This window comes from Serinus canaria, chromosome 25 (assembly GCF_022539315.1).
Source record: "Serinus canaria isolate serCan28SL12 chromosome 25, serCan2020, whole genome shotgun sequence".
Taxonomy (NCBI): domain Eukaryota; kingdom Metazoa; phylum Chordata; class Aves; order Passeriformes; family Fringillidae; genus Serinus; species Serinus canaria.
In genome coordinates, this window is record NC_066338.1 from 12,771,004 (window position 1) to 12,791,015 (window position 20,012).

Sequence of the window (20,012 nt, forward strand, 5' to 3'; positions counted from 1 at the left end):
CCCTGGAGCCAAGGAAAACCCACTTGAGGGTCCCTGGAGCTGGCAAATAGATACCTGAAGGTCCCTGGAGCCAAGGGACACCCACCTGAGGGTCCCTGGAGCTGTGACAGACACACCTGAGGGTCCCTGGAGCCAAGGAAAACCCACCTGAGAGTCCCTGGAGCTGTGACAGACACACCTGAGGGTCCCTGGAGCCAAGGAACACCCACTGAGGGTCCCTGGAGCTGTGACAGACACACCTGAGGGTCTCTGGAGCTGTGACAGACACACCTGAGGGTCCCTGCATGGAGACCCCCACGGTGCCACCCGCCATGGACGTGGACAAAGCCGTGGCCACGGCCTTCGTGGTGCTGCTGGGGCTCTTCCTCCTGGCCATGACCGTGCGCTGCGCCCGGCTCGTGGTGGATCCCTACAGCGCCATTCCCACCTCCACCTGGGAGGAGGAACCCATCAACTGACCCCAAAACCCCTCTGGGACCCCCAAACCCCGCAGGGTGTTTCAACGAGCCCCAGCCCCAGCAGAACCATCCGGGCTCCCATTAACTCAGAGCTGCTGGTAGCCCTGGCACCCTCATCCTTAGTGGGTCTCCCTTTCCTCCAGCACCCCCATTTCTCCCATTGCTCCCCATTTCCCCCATTGCTCCCCATTCCCCCCATTTCCCCTATTGCTCCTAATTTCCCCCATTTCTCCAATTTCCCCTACTGATTTCCCCTATGTCCCCCCATTTCCCCATTGCTCCCAATTTCCCCCAACTCCCCCATTACTCCCAATTTCCCCCATTTCCTCCATTTTGTCCCATTTCCCCCATTGCTCCCCATTCCTCCCAATTTCCCCCATTTCTCCCCACTGCTCCCCATTTCCCCCCAATTCCCCCCATTGCCCCTCCGTGTTTCAAACCCCTCCGGGGTGGCGGTTAAAGGATCGTTCTGGAGGGGTTCGGTAACGACTCCAACGGCCCCGAACAGTCCCGGGGCTCCGCGGCCGCCTCAGGAACGGCCCGCGGCCGCCTCAGGAAGGAACCGCGGCTTTCCCGCTGTTTACAACCTAAACGGGGCCGGCCGTACACGGCAGCTCCCGGGGACAGCGGTCAGTTCCCCGAATTGCCGATTCCCGAGGGATTTATCCCCCGATTTCCAGAGGAATTCATTTATTTCATTTATTCCCGAATTTCTGGGATTTCTCCTCACCGCCCCCCCCTCATCCCGGGTCCGCCAGGGGGCGCCACGGGCGGGCGGCGCGCGCAGGAAGTGACGTCACGCGGCGGCCGCGCCGGGCTCTGCTCCGGTTCTGCTCCGGTTCCCCGGAACCGGCGGCGGTGAGTGAGGAGGGGCGGCCGGGGCTGAGGGCAACGGGAGGGCCTGTGAGGGTCTGTGAGCGGGTGGGCTGGACGGACAGGGCTGGGAGAGGATGAGGGGGACCCGGTGTGGGGGACATTGAGGGGACCTGGCGGGGCTGTGAGGGGACTTGGCGGGACTGTGAGGGGACATCGGGGCAGGGGAAGGTGGGAAAGGTGAGGGAGCTGCCATGATCTCCCTCTCCAACTTCTGCTTCCTCACCTCACCTTCCTCAGGTGCAGCAGAGATGGATTGCCAGGACATCAAGGAGCTGGAGCAGGAGGTGATGGAGGAGTTGGGAATCTCCATGGAGGAGCTGCGGGAGATCATCGACAAAGAAGTGGAGAATTCCGAGTGGGTGAGGCAGTGGAAGCAGCAGCTGGAGGAGCTGGAGCAGTGCATGAGGCACAAGGAAGAGGAGGTGGCCCACGTTGACCAGCTCATTGATGATGCTGTGAGGTGTGTGGGCATGGAATTGTGAGGAGGGGGATGTGGGGGGCTGCTCCATTCCCTTCAGGGCAGACCCATGGGTTGGCTGGTTAATGAGGCACACTGGCAGCTTTGGCCCAAGCCTTCAGACCCTTCCTGTGGACATTTCTGTCAGCTGGCTCAGAGCTTCCTGTCACGATCTGCTAGGGCAAGCAGTGGTTCATTTCCAAATCCCAAAAGTGCAAAAGACAAACAGCAGGGACTGTCAGTTTAATCACAACAAATGCACCTTTATTGAGGGCCAGCAGCAAATGTGATAGATGGATCAGAAAAGGAAATAAAGGATAGAAAGGGAAAGAGGGGAAGGGGAATATAGGTACCAATGAGAGAGAATCCTCATGGTCTAGATTTGCCTTCATCCATGGGGGTTTCACCAAAGTCATGTCAGAAAGTTCCAGTTTATACAGTCTCAATCTAAAGCAAGGGGGCCAAAGGGTGGGGAAGATTCCTGGGCCACTGTGTTGAGACCCCCTGGTCTGTGAGGCAGGGATGGGTGTGCAAGGCCAAGGCACCTCTTGTCAGAACTTGTGGGGCAGGTGCAGGCGTGTCAGGACAAGCCACCATTCCTCAGAACCTGTATGAAGCAGTGAAAGCACAGCAACAATCACTTGGCACAACATCCAGGAAACGTCCCCCTCAGCCAGGCCAGGGCTCCTGTCAGGGCTCTTCAGGGCCCTTGTGAGGCTCATGAAGGAAACTCCAGACCGTCTCTTACGCTCCCTCAGCGCTCAATTCCTGTGGAATTCAGGAGGCACAGCTGGTTTCCCTCCCCCAGGGCCATGGACAAGTGTGAGATGCTGGCCAAGGAGCTGTACTCCATGATGGGCCTGCAGTACCGGGAGAGCAGCTCGGAGGACGAGGCTCCAACAGCCACGGAAGTGATCGAGATCCCCGACGAGGAGGATGACGATGTCATGAGCGTGGACTCAGGCTGGAAACGCAGTTCAGTGTCCCCAGCAGGGCCAGGGGAAGGGTGGGGATAAGGGAATGCTCTTAGCTCGAGGGCACCATCTGCCAGATCCTGTTTGTGTCCCACAGTTCCTGGAATCCTGGGATTCCTGGAGTCCCAGACTGGGATTTCACCCTTCTCCCACTTCCCTCGCTGTTGTCTCCATGAAATGATCCCACATGAGGGAAGGTGGCTGAGGAAAAGCCTTGTCTGGGCATGGATTTGGAATGGGCACTTTCCCCTGTTCCCTCTGCTCTCTGTGATTTAATTAAGATGGATTTTTTCCACAAAAAAAAAAAAAAAAAAGGTTTTAAACCACTCAAGGGGAGCATCTGCCAGGTCCTGTTTGTGTCCCAGAACTCCTGGAATCCTAGAATTCCTGGAGTCCCAGACTGGGATTTCACCCTTTTCCCACCTGCCTCGCTGTTGTCCCCATGAAATGATCCCTCATGAGGAAAAGCCTTGTCTAGCTGGATTTCCTGGCAGGGATTTGGGATGGACACTTTTCCCTGTTCCCTCTGCCCTCTGTGATTGAATTAGGATGGATTTTTTCCACAAAAAAAAAAAAAAAAAAAGGTTTTAAACCACTGTTTTCTCTTCACTCACAGGCAGCAGCACTCCCAGAATCTCCAGGGATCAGAGTCTGGTGAGTGGGGATGCCCTGGCTAGAGATGTTTCCTCATGTGGGGCTTTCCTGAGAACACATCATTGTATTAGGTGCAAAAAAACCAAAAGTTTTTCTGTGTTTCCTTTTTCTTTCCTCCAGCTGAGGGAAGCAATGGCTGCCATGAGGAAATCTGCCCGGGATGTTGCAAAATTCATGGATGCTGTAAACAAGAAAACCAACTTGCAGGAAGCACAGAAAGGTGTGGGAGTTTCCAGGGGCTCTGTGCCCTGAGCCTTTGCTTCCCAAAATGGGAAAACAATGATCTGCTGTCCCTGCTGGAGATCTCCATTCATATTTATTGATCCCAAACTGCTATTTTAATTTAGGGTGTATTGGTTCTGAATTCCTGCTTTTTTTTTCAAGCTGTTTTCTTTCAGTTAAAAAGAGGCACTTGGGCTGGCTGAGGGGAAGAAAAGCAGGAATTTTTCTTCCAGAACTGTGCTTTGGGTGATTTAGAACTGACTTTCTGCTGTTGTCCCTTGGTAGATGCACAACCCCCTCAGGAACCTCCTGGCACTGCCCAGCCCATCACTGTCCCTGCAGCCCCTAGCAATGATCTCAACACTGATGGGGACCTCAAAGTGGGCATGAGGATTTTGGGGAAAAAAAGAACCAAGACGTGGCACAAGGGGACGTTGATTGCCATCCAGACAGTTGGTATGTGCCATGCATGGGGCTCTCCTGGGATTTTGGGTGGGAAACCTGGATTAAAAGGTCTCACAGCACCTGATGTCACCTGGAAGGGATTGTGGGAGCAGCACACCTCCACTGCTTCAAATTCCAAATTAAATCCTGAAAGGCTTTGAAATGAATTCTGAGTTCATTCTGAATAAAGGATCTCAGAGTGACCCAGAGCGTTGGAATTCTGCTGTGAAATCACGTGGCTTTTGTTTATTTTCCCCTTGATTTATCTCCTGTTTGCCTTAAAATGTATTTCCAGGTGCTGGCAAGAAATACAAAGTGAAATTTGATAACAAAGGGAAGAGTTTGCTCTCGGGCAACCACATTGCCTACGATTACCACCCATCTGCTGAGAGGCACCACGTGGGCAGGAGGGTGGTGGCCAGGTACAAGGATGGCAATCAGATGTGGCTCTATGCTGGGATCGTGGCTGAGACCCCCAATGTCAAGAATAAAGACAGGTATTCCATATTTCCCGTGGTCACCCCCTCCATCTCTGGTTTTTTTTGGGTTTTTTTGTTTGTTTTAGGCAAAAAATAAAAGGTTTATTTGGATACCCTTCAGGTGCTGAATTGAGCCCTTCCCAGGAATGCCATTCTTACTTTCTTCATCTTTCTTATCTCAGGGTGGAGCTTCCACTCTTGCTCATGGCCCTGAGTCAGAAATTAGATCTGCTAATTTATTCAAATTATCACCCAAATGTTGAGTCTGGGCTGCTTGAGGCATGAAACAGGAGGAAATAGGAGCCCTGGGAGGGCAGAGAGGCAGTGGTGATGCCAAAGCTCTTCAGGAGGAGAAAGACCAGGTTTGGAGCAGCTTTTTGGGGAATAAAAAAAAGGGCAAGGCTGCTCTGATCTATTAAAATAAAGGTTTGGGGTTTTCCTGAAGTGATTGATAAAGGATTTCATCCCCCTGGTCTGATGTAAATTGTGCTGGATTTTATCTAATTTGTGTTTAATTTGTGTTTTGACTGAAAATGAACTGAATTTGATACTCAAATTGCAACTTTTCTCCTGGTTGTGATGCTGATCCCTCCTCCTGCAGCTTTTGTACAGCTCCAGGACTTGGAGCCCTTACTCAGAGGCACTCAGTGGGTGCCTTATCCATCTTCCCTGCAGAAACCAGCAGCCATGAAACATTTTCTCTTCCTTTATCTCCCTTTCCTGGGGCACAGAGGGGATTTGGAGCAGAGGAAAATGGCCTGGCTAGGAATTGTCCTCTTTGAGCAGCCATGGGGAGCACAGGGAGCGTTTGGAGCTCTTCATTGTGTCCTCATCCAAGACTGTGCTGTCTCCAGGAGGAGCAGGAGAGGTTCTCCACTTCCATTCCATGGTGTGAGAAGTGTTTTCTTCAGCTCCCATTCCTAATTCCTGTTTGTTTTCCAGGTTCCTGATCTTCTTCGACGACGGCTACGCGTCCTACGTGAAGGAGTGGGAGCTGTACCCGGTCTGCCGGCCACGTGAGTGATCCCTGGCCCTCCTGGCCTGCAGAGCTTTTGGGAAGGTCCAAAAACGGCTGTGTCCCTAGTGGTGCTGAGCCTGAAGACACCTGAAATCCTGGTTTAGTGCCAAGGTGGTTTCAGGATGTCCCACCAGCAACATTCCAGCCCTTGGGATCACCCCTTGATTGACCTTAGGAAAAATGTACCTGGGATATCTTAAAAAAAAAAAAAATTCAATGTTCTCTCTCTTTTTTCCTATTCCCTTTCTCCCTTGTGTCCCTTTCCAAACAGTGAAAAAAGCCTGGGAAGACATTGAGGATGTTTCCTGTCGGGATTTCATTGAGGAATACATCACTGCCTACCCCAACCGGCCCATGGTACTGCTGAAGAACGGGCAGCTGATCAAAACTGAGTGGGAAGGCACCTGGTGGAAATCCAGAGTGGAAGAAGTGGATGGAAGTCTGGTGAAAATCCTTTTCCTGGTAGGAATTTCTCTTCTCCCATTAGGATTGAATTTGAAGGCTGGAGATCTATCAATTCTGTTTTCCTTGCTAATCATGGAAATGTTGAGGTTGGAAGAACTTCTGGAGTCTGAGGCCCTTAACCAAGTGCCACATCCACAGGGGCTTTTGGACAGTTCCAGGGATAGTAACTCCACCACTGCCCTGGTCACCCTGCCAGGACATGAACACCCTTTCTTTCTTTCCAGGAAGAAATTTTCCCTAGTACCTGATTAGAGATTTCAAATAATTGGATTTGACAATTTATTGTCTGTTCTGACTGCTGTTTGTCAATCCTCATTCTTGTCTCCTTGTGCTCTCTCTGTGTCTCACTCCAGGAAGCTCTTCCCATGGGAACTGCAAGTGTTTCCTTCTCCTTCCCACACGAGGACAAACGTTGTGAGTGGATTTACAGAGGTTCCACACGCCTCGAGCCCATGTTCAGCATGAAAGCTTCCACAGCTTCCACCCAGGAAAAGAAGCAAAGTGGGCAAACCAGGACTCGTCCCAACGTTGGTTGGTGGCATCTTTTGGTTTCATTTAGATCCTGGGATTTAACTGCAGGGTGGTTTGGGTTTGGTGGGTTTTTTAGCAGAATTCAGGAGATTTCAGGTTTCTAGGTTTTGGTTTTATTCTTTCTTCTGACAGGAGATTTCAGATTTCCAGCAAGTCTTCCCCTGGCACAGGAGATTTAGATTTCCAGGGTTTTTGTCCTCTGGCATAGGAGATTTAAATTTCCAGTGGGATTTTTCTCCTGGAATAATGCCACAGAACCAAACTGCACTTGGGTGAAGTGATCAGAATTTTTGGGGGAGTTGTTGTGCTCCAAACTCGGTGATGATCCACCATTAATCCTAAATCCCTCTGTTCTGGTTCCTTCCAGGAACAAGTCAGTGTCTTGGGGCCCATACATCCAACTTGAGATAACATTAGGGATTTCTCCTGTTGACTCTCTGATTTTTTACCTTCCCCACCAGGTGCTGTGAGGAGCAAGGGCCCTGTGGTCCAGTACACCCAGGATTTAGCAGGAGCTGGTCCCCAGTACAAGACTCCAGAGCCAGCTGCACGTCCCACGTCTCCTCAGCCTGCAGAGATGGAGTAAGTACCAAGCCACCTCCAGCACCTTCCACCTCTGCTTCTCTCCAGCACTCAGCTCTCTCAGGCACCACCTTTTCTGTGCAGACGAATCCTCAGGTGCAGGTGTGTCCTCCATGGCTTTAGCCAGAATTTTGGGGAAAAACTTTTAGCTAAAGCTGCTGGATGAATCACTGGGGGCGGGAGCTGAGAGCCAACAACTCCCTGAGCCAAATATTCCTCCTCAGGGCTAAAGCTTCGCACTTGCCTTTCCAAATGAGACCTTTGCTCTTTCTCTTCCCACAATCTGAATTGCTCCCTCGTGTCACGATCCAGGCGCTGGCCCCCGGCTGCCTTGTGTCCCTCCACTCGGACTGACCTGCTCGCTGACCTCGCTGGGAGTTCGGGATCAGTGGTCGGTCCCGGTGGGCACGGAGCAATCCACGGCCAAGCCGCTGCCAGGGGCCCAAGGGGGACATTCCCGGAGCTGCAGGCTGAAGGAGGCCTGGAGGAAGGAGGAACTCGGCTTGGTGATGAAGGGAGTGTGTTGGAGGACACCAGGGAACCTGGGAATGTGCTCGGGGACTTTTTAGGGGAGGGAGAGGCTCTCCCAGTTCATTTTTGCCAGCACTGTGGATTTCCCATCCGGATTTACGGGCGCCTGGCCCCGTGCCAGCACGTTTTCTGCTCTGCCTGTGCCCTGCTGCTGGGGCACCAGGGAGACAGGACATGTCCCAGATGTGAGCAGCCTGTGCAGGAGGTCAATCTTTACTCCCCACAGGCTTTCCAGGTGTAGCAGCAGCTCAAACCCCACCTGCCCCAGCTGGGGGTCATGGAGGCTCCTCTCCAATCAGCAGTGCAATATAACCCATTTTACCCCTGGAAATGCTCCCTCTCTGCTGGTCTGACCAGGATTTGGGAGTAGAAGCCACAAGAAAATCACCTTTTCCATAGTTCCAGAGAGATCCTGGATGCTGGAGGAGGTCCTGGAATGCACAGCTGGGCCCCCACCCCTGCAGGTCCCCCGTGTGCAGGGAAGAGCTGGGCTGGGACTGGGACCCCTGGGACCATGGGCAGTGTCACAACACAAAGACAACCAAGCTGGACCTGCAGCCCCATGTGCCATCACCAAATCCTTTCCCATTCAGGTCTTGCCGTGCTTTACAAGGAATTTTTCCCCTCTTGGGCTTGGCTTTAGGACGTGGTTTTTGTGCAGCTGCTTCCCTGCCCTTAAATCCCAACTGCCCCTGACCAGGGGGAGGAGGCAGCCAGGCCTGGCTGTGTCCATGCTGGTCCCAGGAATTCTGTGGGGTTCAAACACTTGGATTTCAGATTATTAAAACTAAGAACAGTCTCCTCACTCTGGTGTCTTGTTTCCTCTGAGGAAAGCCTGGGTTTCTCCCCCTTCTTTCAAGTTTTTCTGGCGTTTTTCACCACTTCTGACTGGTTTAAGCCCATTTTTCCTCTTGCTCTTTTTGAGATGTGTTTGAACACTTTGCTTTCAGGCAGCTGTTGGCAGAAACCCTCATCCCTTCCTGCTCTCTTTGTCTCCTCCCTTTCACCCCAATAACTTCACAGTTTTTCCTCTTCAGCAGCTGGTTTGTGGTAATTTTTTGTTTTATTGATTTAAATGGGTTGAAAACTTTCTGGAATGGTTTGGAAACCTGCAGTTGATTGAAAACCCCTGAAATGGGTTGAGAACCTGGTTTTTTAGAGCCCTTACTAGCTCTTTCATCAGGGATGTTATTACATTCCCTTGCACAATCTTGTCTTGTTCCTTAGTCCTTGCAAGAGAATCCTCTGGATTTGTTCCTCCTACTCAGGCCTGGTTGAGCTTCTAGAAGCTGGTTTCTGCTGACCCAGGAGTTTCTTCATGGCCTGGTTTGTCCAGCTTCCTGGGATTAAGGCCTTGGCCATCCTTGTTACCCTTGCCTCATTTCAGAATCAGAAGTCACTTGGAGCTGCAGCTGAGTTCTGAAATTCGGAGTGGTTGTGGGATTGCTGTAGCAGAAATAGCCAGAAATGGACTGATTTTCACTCTTATTAGGGAAAAAAGCCACTGCTGGGATTCTCCTGGGTTTCTGAATTCCGTGGGGCAGTGTTACTTTAATTCCCAGTGTTATTTTATTTTTCCATGCTCCAAATCAGCTTCTTCTTCCCTCCTGCAGATGCTCGGACACCCAGCTGGCCCAGGGCAGAAAGCAGGTGGCCAAGAAAAGCACTTCCTTCCGTCCTGGCTCCGTGGGCTCCGGCCACTCGTCCCCATCCTCCCCTGTCCTCGGGGACACCCCAGCAGCTGGGAGAGCCCTCCCAGCCCCGCAGCACCGGTGAGCAGAGCTCTGGGTGGGACACATCCGTGAGTCCATCTGGGATGTTGGGACACACGTGGGGCCTGAGTGTGCTGGTGGGTTTCTGGTGGGGATTCAGCAGCTCAAATGTGGAGTGATGGAATCACTGAGGCTGGAAAAGGCTCTGAGTTCATGGAGTCCCCCCAGCACTGCCCAGTAGCTGTGATATCCTGGAAGGCAGTCGATTTCCTTTGGATTTTTTTTTATCACCCTGTGATAAATTCACTGTTATTCTACCTTAAACTCTTTTGGCTTGTAATTCTTCATATAAAGGTTGGGAATTGTTTTCCTATGGGTCAAAATCAAGGGCACAGGGGTCTTGGTCTCTGAGCTCCTTGGCAGGGTCTGGAGTCCTCCAGAGCAGCCAGAGGAGTTTCCTGGGTTCTGACATAAGGTCACCTCAAAGCCTCCTCTTCTCCAGGCTAAACACCCCCAGCTCCTTCAAACATTCCTCACAGGCCTTGTGTTCCAAACAAGGAGACACAAGCCTTGTTACCCTCCTCAAGCATCTCAACATCCTTCCTGACCCGAGCACCCCATCTCTCCCCGCAGCATCCCCAGCAGCGTCCCCTCTCAGCCCTTCCACGGGATGATGGACCGTGTTCCCAACGAGCCATCCTACAGAGCCCCTCTGGAGAAACTCTTCTACCTTCCCCACGTGTGCAGCTACGCCTGCCTGGCGCGGGTGCGGCCGGTGAGTGTCACGGTGATCGCACAGGGTCCCGGGACGAGGGAAGAGACGAGAAAGTTCAGAAGGCTTGATTGATTATTTTATGATATCTATTACATTAAAACTATCCTAAAAGAATACAAGAAAGGATTTTTTCAGAAGGCTAGCTAAGAATAGAAAAGGAAATTAATAACAAAGGCTCAGACTGACTGAGATGGTCGGAGACAGCCAGGCTGTGATTGGCCATTAATTAGAAACAGCCACATGAGACCAATCACAGATTGCTGTTGCACTCCCCAGCAGCAGATAATCATTGTTTACATTTTATTCCTGAGGTCTCTCAGCTTCTCAGGAGGAAAATGCTAAGGGGAGGATGATTTCTCATAAGACATGTCTGTGACAGGTGCGCAGCGACCAGTACCGCAGCCGCAACCCGCTGCTCATCCCGCTGCTCTACGACTTCCGCCGCATGACGGCGCGGCGCCGCGTCAACCGCAAGATGGGCTTCCACGTGCTCTACAAAACGCCCTGCGGGCTCTGCCTGCGCTCCATGCACGAGATCGAGCGCTACCTCTTCGAGACGGACTGCGACTTCTTGTTCCTGGAGATGTTCTGCCTGGATCCCTACGTGCTGGTGGATCGCAAGTTCCAGCCCTACAAGCCTTACTACTACATCGCCGATATCACCAAGGGCAAGGAGGACGTGCCCCTGTCGTGCGTCAACGAGATCGACAACACGCCGCCGCCGCAGGTGGCCTACAGCAAGGAGAGGATCCCCGGGAAAGGGGTGTACATCAACACCAGCTGGGAGTTCCTCGTGGGATGTGACTGCAAGGATGGCTGCAGGGACAAGTAGGTGACTGCTCCTGGGTGAGGGGAGAGCACTGGGGACTGTGTGAGGGAACACCCCAAGGTGGGTCCGCTCTGGGGTTTAAACCATGCGGGTCAGTCCGTTGCAGGGTTGGGAGGGACATTAAAAGTCATCCAGTTCACTCCTGACATGGGCACGGACGCCTTCTGCTATCCCAGGTTGCTCCAAGCCCCGTCCAACCTGGCCTTGGACACTTCCAGGCATGAGAAATCCACAACTTCTCTTGGAATGGAGTGGAATCAAACTGTTTCTCTTGGTTTGATTCCAAGTCAAACCCTTTGTGCCTATCTCTGCCTAAAGATGTGATTTATTTTCCTGTCTCCAGACTGATCTCATGGGTTTTCCTGTGTCTCCTTGCAGATCCAAGTGTGCCTGTCACCAGCTGACCATCCAGGCCAGTGGCTGCACGCCAGGAGGGCAAATCAACCCCAACTCAGGCTACCAGCACAAGCGGCTGGAGGAATGTCTTCCAACAGGGTGAGCAGAGCCCTCACAGGCACCAGCCCCAGATCCATTGAGAGGGAATTGATCCTGGGTATCCCAGTGCAGATGTGACCTCCTGCCTCTGCTCTTGGTTCTTCTGCCAGCTGTGGAATGGTTTGGGTTGGAAGGGGCCTTGAGGATCATCCAGAACATGGCTTGCTCCAAGCTTGATCCTCTGGGATCTCTGTGCATAATCCCAGCACTGCCAACAGCCACGGACTTTGGGATGTTTCTTCATCCTGAAAGTTGTCATCCTTCTCCTTTCTTCCAGCGTTTATGAGTGCAACAAGAGGTGCAAGTGCAACGTGAACATGTGCACCAACCGCCTGGTCCAGCACGGCCTCCAGGTGCGGCTGCAGCTCTTCAAGACCCAGAACAAAGGTTGGGGCATTCGCTGCCTCGATGACATCGCCAAGGGCTCCTTTGTCTGCATCTACGCAGGTGGGAGCTCACCTGGCACGTGGAAAACTCTGCTGTGGAAAGAGGGGTGGCCAGAGATGGGAATGGAGCTGGGGAAGGGGTTGGAGCACAGGGAGAAAGGTCTGGAGAATTCCTGAGGAAGCTGAGCGGGCTCATCCTGGAGAAAAGGAGGCTCAGGTGGGACCTTTTGGCCCTCTCCAGTATCCTGGGGAGGTTTAAGTTGCACATTCAGGAAAATTTCTCCTGAGAAGGGTGGTCAGGCTGCCCAGGGAGGTGGTAGAGTCACTGTGCCTGGAAGTGCTCAAAAGCACGTGGATGTGGCACCTGGGGACAAGGCTCAGTGGTGGCCTTGGCAGTGCTGGGAGGAACAGTAGGATTCAGAAGCTCTTCCAACCTCAATGATTCCAAAGTGCAGCAGAAGGGGTGTAAAGCTCCTCCCATGCCCGTTTTGGGGATTGGCAGGTGAAAGCTGAGCTGATGAACTTGCCCAATGCTGCAAGAACCCTTGTGGTGGCAGTGCCAGTGTCACAAGATGTCCCCCAGGCTGTCCTTGAGGTGGCCCAACCCCAGCCTTGCTTCCTGTGCTCAGCAAACCGGCCAGGCCTGGCACAGCCCACGAGATGCAGGAGTTGCTCTGGGGTTGCGTTGGCTCTGGAATGGAGCCACCCACAGACACAGCCAGAGCTGCTGCCTCTCTGCTCTTCCAGCCCTTCCAAGGCTCTGCTTGAGCTGCTCTGTAGAGATTTCTAGGCTGAAAATCTTGATTTTAGCTCAGCCACAAACTTCAGGGTTTTGTTACATCAAGAAAAGGGGTTATGTTGTCATTTCCCAGCCCACCTTTGGAATCAAGCGGTGTCACCCCTGTTTTCTCCTCAGTGAGCTTTGGAAAGGATAAAAGAGAAAACTCTCCTTTCATTTTCTGCCCTCCCAGGGAAAATCCTGACAGATGACTTCGCTGACAAAGAGGGGCTGGAGATGGGTGATGAGTACTTTGCCAACCTGGACCACATCGAGAGCGTGGAGAACTTCAAGGAGGGCTACGAGAGCGACGCCAAGTGCTCCTCGGACAACAGCGGCGTGGACCTCAAGGACGACGACGACGACGAGGAGAACACGGGCACGGAGGAGCTGGAGGAATCCAACGAGGACAGCTCCGATGACAACTTCTGCAAGGACGAGAACTTCAACACCAGCTCGGTGCTGCGCAGCTACGCCACGCGCCGGCAGACGCGCGGCCAACGCGACCACGGCTCCTCGGAGACGGTCCTCCAAGGACTCGGGGCTGACGCGGCCCCTCGGCCACGAGGAGCCCCCCACGGCCCCTCCCTGCAAGCTGCCCGTGTCTGAGGAGATCTCCAAGAACAAAGTGGCCTCGTGGTTGAGCTCCAACAGCGTGGCTGAGAGCTTGCACGACAGCGATGGCGCCTCGTCCTTCAGGGTGGGTGAAGGGGGGGAAACCAAGGCTGTGAAGATGGAGATGACTGCGGAGAGGGAGAAGGGCTGTGCTTCCACACTTCCAGGAGATCTGAATGGAGAGGCAAAGGCACCCAAGAAGGAGGTGAGGGAGAGATGAGGGAATGGGAGAGTTAAAGGCAGGGAGGTGCTCCTGCTCCAGTGGCTTTTCTCCCCATGGAGCACATCCAGGGGAAGCGTGGGGCTGTTGGATGTCCCTGTGCTCAGCTCCCCTGGCTTCTCTGGTGGGACAGGGAGGTGCTTTTCCCCTCAGGGAGAGAGTTTGTGACACAAGAGGCTGCAGAAGTCACTTGATGTGAGCAGAGCTGAACATCCTCCTGCCTGGGGACCTGACGGACATGGCTGGGGACAGCAGGGACATGGAGATGGTCCCTGTCCACCCCCTGCTCCAGGGAGAGCCCTTGGAGTCCTCCAGGGAGGGGCATCTCCATGCTGGGTGTCACATTGAGTGTGGGGACAGGCAGCATCTCCCTCCTGGGCTGGCATTTTGGGGAACAATTCCACAGAAAGGCTGGAGAGTGCTTGAGAAGGGAGAGATTCCAATCATCTGTGCTTCTCCCCTCTGCAGGAACCTGAAGAATCAACCAAAATTCTGGGTAAGATTCCTTAAATCATTTTTTTCCTGTCCCGTGGCACAATTTCCACTTGGCCTGGGGATCCAGGTGTGACCTGCTCTTGTCCTGTCCCTGCAGGCTGAGCAGCCTGGGAAGGAGGTATGGCTACAACCCCTGCCCTCCCAGGCTGGAGGGGATCCGCAGGCCCGTCAGTGGCACGGTGCTGCTGCAGAGCCGCCGGCGATCCCTGGCCCCACCGCCCACCCTCAGAGGTGAGTGGGACCCCTGGGCTGGAGGGGCTTCCCCCAAACCCTTCTTCAACCTTATTGGGGATTCTATTCTGCCTTTGGTTCCAAGTTGAGCACAGGGTTTGTGGTTGTAGCTGTGATTTCCTGGAGGGCAGTCGGTTTCCTTTGGATTTTGGGGATCTGAACAATCAAAATTGAGGAGATTGTGGGATTTGATTTGGCACCTTGGTTTGCACACCTGGGACCTTTGTTTGGCAGAACCAATCTGGAGGAAGCCAGCCTGGTGAACTATCCTTGCTTTTTGGGGACTTCTCCCTTCCTTTTGAGCCCCTAAAGCTCCAGGATCTCAAGCAGAACTTATCAAAACCCCACAGGTGTTCCTAACACTGACCTGTGGGGATGTGGTGCCCTGAGGGGGGATCCCCTTCCAAAGGGTGGGAACAGAGGGGTGAGCTGGAGGAGAGCACCATATTCCTGGGCAAAAGGGAGGCTGGGATGCACTCCAGGAGCTGTTCCTGTTCCCAGAATGTGCTGATGGTGTCGAGCAGCACCGACAGCGAGGAGGAGCACAGGGCAGGGCAGGCCCCGGGCACAGCCAATGACAGCGACGACATCCAGACCATTTCCTCAGGATCCGAGGAGGAGGAAGGGGAGGACAAGAAAAATCCATCATCTGGGTCAGGTGAGGGGGGAGAGCAGGGCTGAGGTGAGAAGTTTTGGTTGGAAAGCACCAGGAAGGGCTCGTGAGGCCGTAGCAGCTGCTCCTGCTGTGTCCTTGAGCTCCAGGAAGTTGTCCTGCCAGTTCCAGGAAGATTGAAACCTTCCCCATGTGTTTAGCAAGAGAAAACTGCAAAATCTGCTCCTTAAAGCAGATATTTTTGGGTATTGTAAGAAGAAGCATCAGTGGGTCTGCAGGCTGGGCTGGGTTGATCCCAGGTGTTGAATTTGCAGGCAACCCTACAAGGGAAGAGATGAGAATTTGACTCCATGTTTCAGAAGGCTGATTTATTATTTTATGATATATATTAAATGAAAATAAAATGATATATTAAAAGTATACTAAAAGAATAGAAGAAAGAATTTCACCAGAAAGGTATAGAATGATAATAAAATCTCTTGACTGACCAGAGAGTCTGAGACAGCCGGACTGCGATTGGCCATTAATTAAAAACAACCACATGAGACCAATCAAAGATGCCCCTGTTGCATTCCACAGCAGCAGATAATTCTTGTTTACATTTCATTTCTGAGGCCTCTCAGCTTCTCAGGAGAAAAATCCTACGGCAGGAATTTTTATAAAACACGTCCGTGACAGCCGAGAGCGATGTTTGGGCTCTGTCACCTCTGAGTGGAGCAGCCTCAGGCTCAGGGGGGACAGCACTGCTGGACAACCCCATCTCCCAGCAGGTCCCGTGAAGAGACAGGTGGCTGTGAAATCCACCCGAGGTTTCGCCCTGAAATCCACCCACGGCATCGCCATCAAATCCACGCCGCTGGCGGCGGCCGACAAGGGCGAGAGCGCGGGGCCGGTGCGGCGCAGCACGCGGCAGTTCTACGACGGCGAGGAGAACTGCTACATCATCGACGCCAAGCTCGAGGGCAACCTGGGCCGCTACCTCAACGTGAGTCACTGGCCTTGGGGCAGCTGCTCTGGGAGATCCCCTGCAGGCCCCCCGAGCTGTGTGTTTGGTGGTAGGAAAGGAGACTCCAGGTGGATTTTGAGGGTGGTGGTTAGATGAGGGTCTCACCCCTGGGAGCAGCTGGTTTTTGAGGGAGAAGGGGGTGTCCTGGTTTAGGGCAAATCTGGGAGAAAGCCTCCAAAGGGGGCTCCTCCAGATAGCAAAGCCCACACAGCCCCTCCCTCCAGCTGGTTCAGGAAGGATTCCTTGAAGAGAAGTGGAAAGAACCTGTTTGTTTAACAGGCACAGCACCCCTCAAACAATACCAGGTGACAACACTCTGTCACTGCTCTAAAAAGGTCCCATCTGACAAATTCAGAAAGTCTCTCCTGGGGTGGTTGCTCTGTTATCAGTCCCTCTGGCACTGGGGATGACTGCTGCAGCCACAAGGTGCAAACTCCTGGTGTTTCCCAGGTCCCAGTCCAGAGCAGGTTCGAGTGGGTCCAAAAAGGGAAAGGAAAAACAGTCCAGGGAAAAATTCAGACTGCTGAGCTAAACTAATTAATGAGCAGGAGCAGAAGCAAGAGCCAAGCAGAAAGCAAAAGCAGCACTATGTACTGCCCCTTCTCTGTGTCCCACCAGCTGTGGGTGAGCAGGCTGACAACAAAACCAAAACAAAACTTTCCTTCTTCAGAGCCAGTCCTGGAGGCACAGAACATAATATCCAGCATAAACAGAACACAGGAATGGGCATACAAGCATCATAACATCACCCTAGGACATTGGGGAAGGGAGAGGGAGAGAAGGGCCAAGAGAGAGCAAAGGGCTACAAGAGACTCTGTGGTCTCCCCACACAGCTTAACAGGGAGATTCAGAGTGGGCACAGAATAAAACTTGGGCCAGTGGGATTGCAGATCCATGATACTTCAGGGGAGGGTCACAGGCTTGGAATAAGCATTTGTGAGGGGTGAGACAGAGCAAACTAAAATGTAACACCACACTTCACCCTTATTTCATTAGGAAGAAAGAGAAATATGACAATGAAGCAGTAATTACAGTTTCAGCATAAAAATAAATACAATTGCAGTGAGGATTTTGTTTTAAACAGTCCTCTTGACTGGATGTTTGCCTTTGGTGGTAGGTATCAAAGATAAAATGAGCATTTACAGGCACACCTCAGGGCTGAGCCATCTGCTCAGTGGGGCTGCTCCTCCCCAAGGCTAGGGAGAAGTGGGGAAGGAGGAGGTTTGGGAGGATGATGCACCTTCCTGAGTGAAAAACCAGCTGCTGCAGCCTGGTGGGAGCAGGAATGGCCCTGTCAGTCCTTCCAGAGCCCGTTACCTTTGAGTGTGGATCTTATGACTCAGCCCGGGCGTGCAGCCTGTTCCAGCAGGATTCCGCTGGATGTGGCGGGCAGACCAGGAATGCTGCTTGTTTATAAAGGCTCTGTTCAGTGCTGGCAGCTCGGCCTCCCTGCCTGGGCAGCAGCTCAGGCTCTTCTCTGTTGCCATTACAGCACAGCTGCACCCCAAACCTCTTCGTGCAGAACGTCTTCGTGGACACCCACGACCTTCGCTTCCCTTGGGTCGCCTTCTTTGCCAGCAAGTGAGTCCTGGGAGGGGCTGAGAATTCCTGGGCTTTGGTGGGATCTGGCTCCATGGCCAGGGCTGGCTGTTCCCTGCTCCTGGAAACCCATTCCCAATTTTTCATCGTTCCTGTGCAGAGGAAACCTTGGTGGAAGGTGAAATCCTCTCTCTTGTGCTGGAGATCCTGCTGTGATTTCCACCAGTTTCAGATGCATGGAGCAGCCAATTTCCCTTCTTGTTTCACTCCCAAATCTTTGAGTCCTGGTGAACCCCTGCCGTGTGCCTCTCTGCTCCTGCAGTGAATCCTCACAACAAAGATTCATCAGAGAACTTTATCCCTTTCTCCCTGGCTGCCTCACCCCCATCCCATCCTTTCTCCTCTTTCCTGGAGCACCCTCCTCACCCATCCTGTGTGGGTTTTTTCCTTCCCAGGAGGATCCGAGCTGGCACGGAGCTGACCTGGGATTACAACTACGAGGTTGGCAGCGTGGAGGGGAAGGAGCTGCTGTGCTGCTGCGGGGCCATCGACTGCCGGGGCCGGCTGCTCTGAGCCAGCCCCTCCCTCCCAGCAGCTCCCCCTTCTCCAGAGGCCTGGTGCTCACTTTCCCTCAGTGAGGGTGAAGTTTCTTCTCCAGAAGTTCTCAGTTCTCCCCTTTAGCTGGAAAATCACAGATGAACACAGAGCAGGAATGGATTTGGGCTGTGCTGGGGGGGGATTCCCACCCCCTGGGCTTCTCCCACCTTCCAGAGGCTCCAATTATCCCACAAGACAACGTTCCCTTCAAGGAATGAGCTTTTCCTGCTCTCTGCCATCTTCCCACCAAATTTAAGGCACAAACCTCATTTTTCCAGCAGCAAGCACTTGCCCAGTATTCCCAGGAAGTGCTTCCCAGTTGGGACTGAGGCCTTGAAAGTGGGAGGGAGGATGGTGGGAAGAATCCCTGGAAGACTGGACCAATCAGGATTTATAGAATTCAAGTGAAACAAAACAAAAAGTAAGTATCTGTCTTCACCTGTGAGCTGTAAAGAATCTTTTAGTTGCTAAAAAGCAATAAAAGTGCATTTTTCTATTAAAAACAACCTACCCTGACCTTGAGACACAGCAGAGAGCCCTGACAAAGCAGAGTTGAGCTGCTGCCATCATCCTTCTTGCCATGGGGTTTGCAGGAAAAATGCCAGAGGTGGATGGGCCCAGGCAAAGGGATAAGGAGCTCCCACATTTTCACCTTTCTTTCACCTTGCCTCAAAACAAACACTCCTTAAACCCTTCCACTTGGGAAAATTACAGAGGAAGGGGTTGGGATTTTCTTGAGGAAGGAGATCTGGTGCCTCTCTCCATCTCCAACCCTCCCAGAATGTCACAGAGAGCCCCAAGCTGGGGAGAGCCCCAGGGTACCTGGGCAGGGGAGGGAGGGAGGGGCACCAGTTCCAGGTTTGGGTTTCTTTTTTGTTTGGGGTGGAGGGAAGGAGAAAAGGCACCAGGGCAGATCCAAAGGGTTTAAAAGAACACCCTGAGAACAGGATGAAAGAGGTGAGGTTTGACAAAGTGGGATCAAATCTCACATTATTGACGTGGAAAAGTCCAGTCTGGGAGGTGCTGGAGCTGATTCCAACCATCCCAGCCCCCCATAACCAACAGCAGCCCTGCACAAGGGAGGCTTGTTGGGTTTTATCCTGCTAAATAACCTTTTTTTTTTTCTTTCTTTGTAAAATAAAACTTTCCTGGGGCCTCCTGGAGCTCCAGTTCCATCCTGAGAGTCCACCTGAATGGAGGCTTTGTCATCCCAGTGGGGCTGCAGCTCCTCAGGGAACCCAAACCCACTCTCCAGCCTGGGCCTGAAGATTTGGAGAACTTTTAGGAGGAAAAAAACCCATAAAAACCCTTAACTCTGCCCATTTTTAGCACTGCCTGAGGGATCTATGCCAAAATAACCCCCCCACCCTAGGGACACTGTGCCACTCACAGAATATGCCCAAATCCTGTAATTTTTTTTTACCCAAGTTTATTAGTTTTTTTAACTTTTAATATATTTAACCTTTTATTTATTAAAAAAAAAAAAAAAACCAACCAAAAAAACAAGAACAACAAAACATGTTTTGGTCTGACATTGGTTAATGGTCCTTTTCCCTCCCACCCCTCCGTGCTGGGAGGTCTCACAGCATCCCAAAGGATGCAGGAGACAGAGCCAAGCCCGGCTCCTTCTGTCTTCCAAATAAATAGAAAGAAAAGGAAAAAGGAAAAAAATCAAGTTGGAAATTTGTCCTGTTATAGCTGGGAGAGGCCACGGAGAGGGAGAGACTCAAAAATCCATTTACCGAAGAGAAATGAGAGGATTAAACTCTGTGAGACACAAGGAGTGACTCAACCCCTCAACTTCCTTCCCCCAAGTACTTCCATAGTGTCATCCCATCATTTAGGCACCGGAACACCCAGGAATTCCCTGCTCCTCCCTCCCAGTTCGGTGAGCAGGGGCTGAGCCGGCTTTTCCAGCCGGGCACAGCTCAGGGGAAGGGGGATTTTCCCCCTCCCCCCGGTGAAGGAATGGTTGGGAAAGTCGGAATAACACAGAGCCCGGCGAGGGGCTGGGGCCGAGCTCTTTGGCC

The 20,012-nt window shown here is 52.6% G+C and overlaps 2 protein-coding genes across 2 annotated transcripts; both read left to right on the plus strand.

The window, feature by feature from the left end:
* The first annotated feature begins 91 nt into the window (after window positions 1–91).
* On the plus strand, window positions 92–458 carry CTXND2 (cortexin domain containing 2). Its single transcript, XM_050984654.1, has one exon. The coding sequence runs from the start codon at window positions 285–287 to the stop codon at window positions 456–458; it is 174 nt and encodes a 57-aa protein (XP_050840611.1). The 5' UTR covers window positions 92–284.
* Window positions 459–1,202: 744 nt separating this feature from the next.
* Window positions 1,203–18,488, plus strand: SETDB1 (SET domain bifurcated histone lysine methyltransferase 1). Its single transcript, XM_050984655.1, is given in 24 exon segments — window positions 1,203–1,316; window positions 1,572–1,794; window positions 2,600–2,766; window positions 3,382–3,419; window positions 3,540–3,639; window positions 3,927–4,097; window positions 4,381–4,582; window positions 5,507–5,580; window positions 5,854–6,044; window positions 6,401–6,578; window positions 7,040–7,160; window positions 9,305–9,463; window positions 10,037–10,178; window positions 10,558–11,006; window positions 11,386–11,502; window positions 11,780–11,949; window positions 12,860–13,191; window positions 13,193–13,486; window positions 13,970–13,992; window positions 14,088–14,231; window positions 14,713–14,885; window positions 15,611–15,825; window positions 17,339–17,427; window positions 17,841–18,488. Coding segments are annotated over 23 exon segments (3,879 nt in total). The 5' UTR covers window positions 1,203–1,316; window positions 1,572–1,582; the 3' UTR covers window positions 17,959–18,488.
* Window positions 18,489–20,012: the final 1,524 nt, after the last annotated feature.